At 32.8% G+C, this 10,000-nt stretch overlaps 1 protein-coding gene and 1 long non-coding RNA gene across 2 annotated transcripts in view; one reads left to right on the forward strand and one right to left on the reverse strand.

Annotated features, from left to right (window-relative positions):
- The first annotated feature begins 1,112 nt into the window (after positions 1–1,112).
- On the forward strand, positions 1,113–2,119 carry LOC130809857 (uncharacterized). The gene is made up of 2 exons (XR_009040953.1): positions 1,113–1,543; positions 1,841–2,119. It is a non-coding gene; the product is annotated as an uncharacterized LOC130809857 (long non-coding RNA).
- A 2,936-nt stretch (positions 2,120–5,055) lies between these two features.
- Positions 5,056–10,000, reverse strand: part of LOC130809858 (uncharacterized) — a 5,911-nt gene continuing 966 nt past the window's right edge. Inside the window, exon 3 of the mRNA XM_057675689.1 lies at positions 5,056–5,413. Coding sequence (XP_057531672.1) covers positions 5,339–5,413 — 75 coding nt within the window. The 3' untranslated portion in view covers positions 5,056–5,338. The remainder of the gene's footprint in view (positions 5,414–10,000) is intronic.

The following is a 10,000-nucleotide window of genomic DNA, read 5'->3' on the forward strand; positions in this document are numbered from 1 at the left end:
GTTCAATGTTGCATTGCTTAAAATATTGATAAAATTAATTTTTTTGTATGATTTGGGTATTATTTGTTTTGTTTATGAATTAGAATTTTAATTTGCTTTACATTATGATAATTTCAATTTTATTTACTTGTTAATGAAAATCAAGATGCTTTGGTTAAGCTCGTAACCTCATATTTCAAATAGTTCCGCCACCGTCCATTTTCCATAGATTTTCCATATTCAGCATAAAAGCACTATTCTATTCGCTGGTTTCACAGTATTCGAATAGATGCTAAAGCTCTGTAATAAGATTAAACCTGTTTATTACCCTAAAAAATCAATATTTAAGTCCCACATATAAAAGTAAAAGAGAAAACGAAATAAAAGAAAAAAGTGAAACGATAATTTGCCAAGTTCTTTTGGTGGAATTGATGAACAAAATATAGCAATATGCTCTATTATTTCTATGAGTTTATGACTTCGATCCAAAATATTCTCACAGTTTTAGATGATGTGTTGAGATTTTGTTTTGACTCGGGTATGAGACGGGAGAACAATGGGATACTTGTATCGTATTCTTAACTCCTAAATTAAAGGGGTTAAAGATATTATCCAAACAAAATACTAAAGGGCTCATTTATAAATTGTACTCTTAATTACTAAACCAAGTAAAAAAAAAAAAAGTAAAGGACACTTCTAATATCCCGCACAAGGCAGGGTCCGGGTGGAGGTTTTTCTATTTTCTGAAGGATGCGGAAAAATTATACTCGTTTCTCCAAGTAGGGAGTAAAAAGAACTGCGCGCAGTCAAGAAACCCTCTAGTTGATACCTGTGCTCAGTAGGGATCGAACCCCAAACCTTCTGCTCTAGATGCATATTTTGATTAGACTATTTTGATTGTAAAATGTAGAGAATATTTTGATTTTAAAAATGACCAAAAATTTTTCAAGGAGGTCGACTACAAATAAAATCAGCAACTATTGAAGTTTAGAGAATCCGCACAAATAAAAATGAAAGATGATGAAAATCAAATTCTTATTAGACTATTACAAGGGTGAAACTTGATTTAAAATAAAGTGATTTTGGGTCCATGAGAAAAAGCAAGTTCTTCTAGCAAACAAAATAAAGGAAGATTGAACATAAATTCTATGTTTTGATATCCATTTTGGATCATAAAATTATATGGTGAGATAGATAGTTGGCTTCTCATGACCATAAAGTCCAGCTATCTAAAGGATTCTTCTCTCAACATAAGAAGCAATGCACACCATTAGATATGAGTAGGGGTGTAACTAATTTGATGAAAAATCGAACATCGAATCAAAAAATTGAAAAACCGAAATATGCAACTTAGGCCCAAAGCCCATAAAAAACCCTAAGGCAATTATTTTAAATAACGTGGGACTTATCTTATCAGACATGTGAGGCTTTTCCATCCTCACTCTAAAACCCTAACCTATGCGCCTCCCTCCTCCCTCCTCCCTCCTCCCTCAGATTTCCATTTTCATTCTTCCCATCATCCACCATTTTCGTGTCCTTTATCATATCTTTATGATAACCAAAGGTTGATCTCCATTATTTCTCTTTTCTATTTTATTTATTTTCGTTTTTCTGGATTTTTGTCTCTTTCTTTTGTTTTTGATTCTTTTTGTTTATTTTATGTTTATTGTTATATTTTAATTTGTTTTTTTTTATGCTTTTTTATGTTATTCTTTCTTTTTATTTTATGTATTTAATAGATTTTTTGTTTTACTTTTTTGTTTTTGTTTTCTCTTTTTGTTTGATTATTTCGTTTGTTTGTATTTGGATTATTTTCTTTGGTTTTGATTATTTACTTGTATGATTTTTATAATTTTGACAGTTCTCACTTCTCATATTGATTGGAGGCTATTGTTGATGCTGGTAGATTTGGATGCTTTTCGCCTTTTCGGAGATTAATGCATATGTTCGATGTTTCAGTGAACTATTTATGGAATTTGTAATGAACTTTTTAAGTTCAGAATTTTTAATGAACTCTCTAACTTGTTGTAACGTATTTTGTTATGAATTCTTTAAATTCTAATGAACTACTCCTATTATGGAAAAAATTTCAATTTGGTTCAATTCTATCAATTTGGTCAAATAGGCCAATTCGGTGCTACTAGGTGCTATTCAGTTTAATTTGGACTGATATTTTAAAATTCGATTTGGTTCAATTTAGATTATAAAAAATATGATTTGAATTTGGACTAAAAAACAAAAACTGTATTAAATTCGGTTTGATTTGGATTTCTATCTAATCCAAACCAAACACCGAACTTTTACCCCTAGATATGAACGAAGAATATTCGAAAACGAAGTTATTTAGGACGGGAGAAAAACACTTTTAAAAACAATATTTTGTTAGCTCATAAATTGATGGTGTTAAACAAATTCCAGCATAATTTTTACCCAAATTCTTATTTGAGACTTCTCTTGATGAGACACATCTTATACATGGGTTAAATAGTGCTACTAATACAATTTATTAGCATATGAATTTCTTGTTTTGAGCTCGTTTCAACTAGAGACGCTCTCTCATAATAACAACTCTTTTTATTCTACAACTAATACCAATTTTCAACATTGGCAACTTAGTTAAGGTTTTTAAATAAAAGTCACCACAAATATAATTTAAATTGACAAGGGTTATATACATTATTACATTACATTACATTATTTCAATGCTACTAGATAATACTCCCTCCGAACCAATTTAATTGTCCCATTTTCTTATTTGGCAAAATCTTTTTAGTTGTCTCATTTCTATTTTTGTCAATCTTTTTTTACCTAAATATCTTTAGTTCACACAAGTAATTACGAATATACCCTCATATACCTTACTTACCCAACTACCCTTTACTACTTACTCTTCACTACTTACCCTTTACTACTTACCCTTTTTAATGGACCCCACACCATCCTTAATAACCGTGCCCAAGCAAATAGGACATCTAAATTGGTTCGGAGGGAGTATTCTTTTAGAGTGGGCTTTGAGAATATCACATGGATGCAACTTTCTTATTGGTGATAACTGTTAACACCAATAAAGTGGTTATTTTTGATTAATTATTGGTAGCAAATACCATGTGTAACTTTACATAAATAAAAAATGCATATGATTTGATGAGTTGTTTCAACTCGTTTGCTTAATTTGATGATATTTCCAATTCTACATCATCATGTATACTCGAACTCACCAAATTTTTAGTTAAAATTTTTATTTTTAGCCAATATTTCTTTATATATATTGGTCCTTTTATGAATAAAAATATATTATTCAAAATTTTAAATAATACATATACTATATATTCGAAAAAGTTTAATGATTTAGAAAAGTTTTCAAAACCCTTGGACTTTGAGACGACCAAACACAATCCAAAAATGACCCAACTCAAAGTTTCTCAACCAATTATGACCCAACTCATGACTAATTGTTTTTATAGGTCAGCTTTGCCTCAAACTACCCGAGAAAAATCTTAATATAGCACACACACCCTAAAGTTTGTTGGCTCGAATTCTATCCATGCCAATGAATTGGAACGTCTTTATTCAATTTCATTTTCATATAACCTTTCAATCCCAATGAATTAGCCTTATTTATCTATTTAGTCCATTTCATTAAACATGCTCAATGGAGTATTATTTTTGATCATGAGTCACGACACAATCTTTCTCAATGTTCATCCATACATTTAAATTATATTTTTATTTTATCTACGTATTTTTCTCACTTTTCCACAAAAACTCATTTTAACTTTTCTTGATTTTCAATATTTAAACTTAGCTCAATAGGTCTAGCTACAGGTGTTCATTCGGATCATCGAGTTGATTTCATGTAAGGTTTTTCGAGTCGGTTTTAAAATCGAGTTTTGCATCCATAATGTTTTTTGCATAATTTTTATTCATTTTTAAAGCCGAGTCAAATCAAACTCGATTATAAGATCAGGCAAATTTCAGAACATCGTATTTGTTTGAACACCTCTAAATCTAGCACGCTAGGATTCTACTCTGATAAAGAGAACATAAACAAATTATGTCTTTTAAATGTGCTACTATCTGCTGCCTTCCAAAACAAAATCTTATTCCTGACGCCCACAAACCTTTACTACTATAACATCATACTCCACTTCATTTCCGTCCCTCCTTTTTCAGATTTCCCTCTTGAGGGAATATACTCAAAGAAAAGGTGATTACCCCACTCTTTGAGCCATTTCACAACAGCAAATGGTCGGGACTTGCTCACTTTCCATATTCAGCATACAAGCACTGTTCTATTCACAGGTTTCACAGTATTCGAATAGATGCTAAAGCTCTGTAAAAGATTAAACCTGTCTATTACCGTAAAAAAACAATATTTAAGTCCCACATATCCTTTTTGCTTTATTACTCTTCATCATCATAAGAATTTGATGCCTTTAAGACAGTACTGTGATGTCTCAAGCTCCATCTATGTCTTCTTCTACATGACAGAGGACGTCACATGTTGATATTTGATCATAACATCCAATTTCATGAAAAAAAAACCCACATTTAATCCAAATTCTTCACCACAAAATATTTATCAAAATGAGGCCTAATACTAAATTTAAAAATTCTGTGTAAATAATTTGCAAACATGAAAGCAGCAAACACATCGTGCCTTATTGTACCTTGATGTGCCTCGCCGTAAACGCCTAGCCTAAGTAATATAGTAATTCTAAACAGCTGTGCCTTAAGCGAACCACTTTTATACAACGCTCTAATCTGATAATGCTCAGGTTCATCACAAGAGCTAAAACCTATCAACCTAGTGAGCAAAATCTGTAACTCTGAACCTTTATTGCTATATATATGTGTTATCAAAATGAGAGAATCATGGGAAAAAACGACCAGTTATGCCCATAACAATGTCAAGTGTCAACAATCATTAGTAGCATACATTAGCAATACAGGTGATACAGGAGGGAGAGTTACAGACATAGCTAATCAGTTTCTGACAAACTTATTTGCCAAGGCCCCGATCCAACATTTGACTGTTCTAAGATGCGCATTGAAAACTTAACAAATACCAGGATGTACAAGCTAAACGGATAAAGATAATACCAATCAAATAATAAACCTTGAGTACATACTGATCATTTTAAACATTGCTTTGAATGGCTTAAAGCAAAGTATTATAGCACTTCCATCTCCTGTAAACTACAAAAACTATGAATATCCACACAATTTTGATTTATTAAGAATACCTCAAAGGTGAGTACACAGCCATTCAGCTGCAAAGCAACAAATTTAGAGAAATCTGTCCATACTTCCAAAAACAAGACACTTAGCAATACAAAGTTAACACATTGAGACAGCTCTAATATTCCTTGTTTCCAAAGTTTTTGCACCACATTTGAGATGGGATGGGGCGGACAGGCTCATGAGGTCGTTGCTGCAGAAAATATTATCATCAGCATTTCTACAAGTGCAAAAGTTTAGGACAGTAACAAGAACAAGCAGCAAAGCACATCCCAAAGGATCTGAATGTTACTTTCAAACTAAGCTATCAACGATAATATTGCATAACCAATAAATAATTCATAAAATAATATCAAGACATGATTTTAGTCCCGCAACGCGTATTTGAAAAATGCATCTACGACATTCTTATATGTAATCTTAAATAAACCAGTGGAATGAGTATTTTACATTGTCAGCTACCCTTACAACAATCAATAGCATAAAACACAGTTGAACAGCTTAGAAGAAACAAGAATAGCATGCACAGACTTTTTACAATGGCAAAATTCACATTTGTTAATTTACTAGACCAATGCTTGATGTGAAGCCTAGCGGTTAGATTCACACTTAGTTTTTAGGTGTGATAGCGTAAGGTGCTTTAGGTCCCCAAAGCCTAGGTTCTATGTGTTGGGCAAAAGCGCCAACTTTTGGGTAAGAATCCAAAAAAACCGAAAAGAAATCTAGAAGAAGAGAAATATATAAGATTAGAAGGAAAGAAAAGGAGAGAAAACATATGTGATAGGTTTTCGCATCAAATGATCTTGTTGGACTAAGAGAGAAAGCACTCCAAGAAGAGAAAACAATGTGATAGGTTTTCGCGTCAAACTCATCGCTGCCTAAGGCGTGCCTAGACAAGCATTTTACAACTAAGTTCACGCTAAGCCCTTGCTTTCATAACTCTAGATCCTTACACCTTAATTGGAACTAGAGAAACTAACTCCATTATAAACCACTTTGAAGAAGATAGCAATACCTTTCACTCTTCTAGAGTTTAGGACAAACACATATATTATGTGTTATAAGTTTACATCTCATGGTCATATACAAGCTATGTAAGACTTTGTGGATGTATTATATTGTCCTTTATTGCCTGTCCCAAGCTCGGATAAAGGAGGGTGAGCAGTAGGTTGGTGACAGCCAACTATTTAGAACTTAGACACATCCCATAAACATGAACCAAAAATCAATTCTCGTGGGGGCGTCCCCTACTCAACGACATGCTACATTGACTGGTAGGTTTTTTAGAATTGGTGGATATTATGAATATGAACCAAAAATCTTAGTGGAAGCGCCACATTGCCCGAGTGTAGTGTCAAACAAGTAAGAATTGGTTACTTAAACTAAGATATTGTACAGAAACAACGCGCCACATGACTCGAGTGTGGTGTCAAATGAGCAAGGACACGTAGGTTTTAAGAAGGAAGTTAAGGAACACCAAGAATCTTAGGTAAAAATGGAATCATATAATATTAGTAGCTTGACGGGTAGCTTTCTAGAGCGGGTGGATATTATGAATATGAAAAAAATTAACAATTTCTTTCTATAAGAGACAAAATGAAATAGAGATAGGGCCAAAACGATAATAGTTAAAATGCGGAAATATAGATAGAGATAGAGGTATGCGGAAAGCATAATGGAATTATATGTGTACATTGTATATGATATAGAGATTTCGAATGCCATAAGTGCCTATGCACCGCAAGTGGAGAAACAGTAATCAATTAAAAGATGATCTTGATAATATGGTGCAAAACATACCATGAATGAGAAGCTCTTTTGTCGTAGGTGATTAGAATGGACACGTAGGTGTATATCATGGGGCAACTGAAACATTTATGGAGGATTTTGTTATGGAACTAGATATTGAAATGGGGAGTTCATTTTGGATTTTGCACTTTTATACGATTTTTGGATTGTTAACACATGGTTTAGGAAGAGAGACAGTCGCCTTGTGACTTTTTGAACTAAAGTAAATGCAATCCAAATTGACTACTTTTCGTTAAGGATAGTAGATAGACATAGTTACCTAACTATAAGTTAACTCAGAAGTAGACTCCCATTACAAAATCCTTATCTTAGATGTTCACCTTCAAGCAAGCCCAAAGGTAAATAAAAGCCAAAGAAGAACGTAGGTTTAAATAGAGATAAAAAAGGACAACACTAAAGTTTTCGACAAGAAAGTTGTTGAATAACCAGAATTGGAGATGACTTCAAACGTAGAGGATAGTTGGACAAAGATGAAAATTTGCAATATTCAAATAGCATAAGAGATTTTAGAAGACTTAGGGGGTAGTTTTGTGTTAAAGAAGGATACAACATGGTGGAATGAGGAAGTCAAGGACTTTTTTAGCAAGGAAAAGAAAAAAATGATTTCTTGCATTAGGAAAATGCAAAAACTTGGCCAAACATAAAGAAATCAAAAATCAAGACATAAGTATAGTTTGCGAGGCAAAATTAAAGGCTTTTGAAAAAGTGATTGACAACCTAGATTCTAACAGAGGAGGAAAAGATATATATAGGATGACAAAGAGAACATAAGAAAAACCCAAGGGCATTGGTGTAGTAAAGTGTATTATGAATAAAGTCATAAGGATATGAAAATTCTAATTCGGAGTGAGAACATCAAAGATCGATGGAGGAAGTATTTTAATGAGTAATTTCTAAAGAACAAAAAAATGTTGTAAGGGAAACAAATTACTCCCTCTGATAATAATAGAGAATTTATGCAAAATATACAAAAATTAGAGGTGTAGAGTTTTGAAGAAATTGAAGCAAAAAAAGCAGTTGGGTCGAATGATATACCTATTGAGATATGGAGATGCCTAGAGAAGATTGGAGTAACTTGACTAACTAATGTATTCAACAAGATTTGGAAGACAAACAAGATGTCTAATGGGAGAAGTGTTGTAGTGCCCATTTATATGAATAAACAAAGTGTCCAAGATTGCTTTTAATATCAAGGAATAAAATTCATAAGTTATACTATAAAGTTATGGAAAAGAATGATAGAGATACGAATGAGTACCTCCATAACAGAAAACCAATTTAGATATATGCCAAAGAGATCTAAAAAAACAATTCATCTTATGAGACAAATAATGGATTACTATAAGCTAGAAAAAACGCACATGGTTTTACTAAATTAGAAAAAAAAACATACGACAAGGTATCAAGAAAAGTACTTTGGTGGACAATGACAAAGAAGGATATTCCCAAGAAACACATTAATATAATGCAAGATATATTTCGAGAAGTAAAGAGGAATGCTCAGCCCTAAATCCCTTTCTTTTGCAGCGATCCTAGATGAGATAAATTGATTGATATAATGAGACGTGTCTTGGTGCATGTTCTTTGATGATAACATTGTTTTGGAAAACGAGACTAAGGAGGGGATAAATGGCTAAATGCTAAGTTAGAATGGCTAATGGCTAAATTAGAATGATGGAGACAAAAGTTGGAGCCATAAGGTTTCAGATTAATTCGGAGCAAGATAAAGTACACACAGTGTAACTTTAGCACAAACGAGATAATGAGAGGCACTAAAAAGCTAGAAGAGAAAGAAATCACCCCAAGTGGATGCTTCAAATACCCTAGATCTATATTTTAGAGAAAATGGGACATCCAAGAAGATATGATTGATATATACCCTTAAAGTCAAAGGCATGTTTTATCGAACATCCATGAGAGTAACTCTACTATATAGATCAAAATGTTGAATTTTAGAAATAATTCTAGTAGAAAGATAAGAGTAGTGAAAATGAGAATGCCTTAATGGATGAGTGAACATACCTTAAGGGCTAGAATTCGAAATGAAGATGGAAAAAAGGCTTAGGAATTGCAATTATCGAGGAAAAGATGAAAGAGAACTTTTCATAATGATTTGAGCATGTGCAAAGGCGCAATATTAGCAAACCAATAAGATATACGAAAAGTTAGAGCTCATGAGACCTAAAAAATGCGAGAAAGATCAAAGATGACTTGAAAGAGGACTAAAGTGAGAAAGGATATGAAAGATGTAGATTCACAAATATAAATGATAGAAAATCGTAATAATTGGAAAAGAAGAATCTTTATGAGAAGCCATTAAAACTGATATAGTGTTTCATATAGTCGACTCCAATCTTTTGGGATTAAAGCTATGGCATTGTTGTTGTTGTATAAGTTTACAATATGGTGAACTCATAAATGGATCAAGAAGATAACCACAAAAAGATGTAATGATCACACGAGATACCAATCATATTTTTGATTCCTTTAGATTCATATGACCTCTCTTTCTACATCCTACATGACTTTTTTAATGGCGTAACTTCCACCATGTTTCTTTGCCACTTCCTTATTATGGGGGCATGGTGAAGGTGAAAAAAGACTATAGACACTACCATTAGGTTGTAAGAATAAAAGGATCATTTCATTTTATAATGTTGCACAAGATGTGGACCTTTACTCTAACCTAAAACACCTAGTTAAAGAAAGTTATAGATACCAACTCCATTCCCTAGCTAGTGCAAAACCTATCTTCTATTCACAAACAGTGTTGTTTAATCTAACAGATTCCAGTAACCTGCCAACCCTTAGTTTTTCATTATAGTAGACACCATGTGGATCCTTGTGTCATGAGTTGCGCCAAATCATCACGATACATAATGAAAAGATTCATAATTCAAATGTCCCGATAAAAGCCATTAGAAGTGTATCATGAGCATACAACATTGCCACAAGCAAAAGTGTAACAAGC

Source organism: Amaranthus tricolor, chromosome 4 (genome assembly GCF_026212465.1).
Source record: "Amaranthus tricolor cultivar Red isolate AtriRed21 chromosome 4, ASM2621246v1, whole genome shotgun sequence".
In the NCBI taxonomy this organism is placed as follows: Eukaryota; Viridiplantae; Streptophyta; class Magnoliopsida; order Caryophyllales; family Amaranthaceae; genus Amaranthus; species Amaranthus tricolor.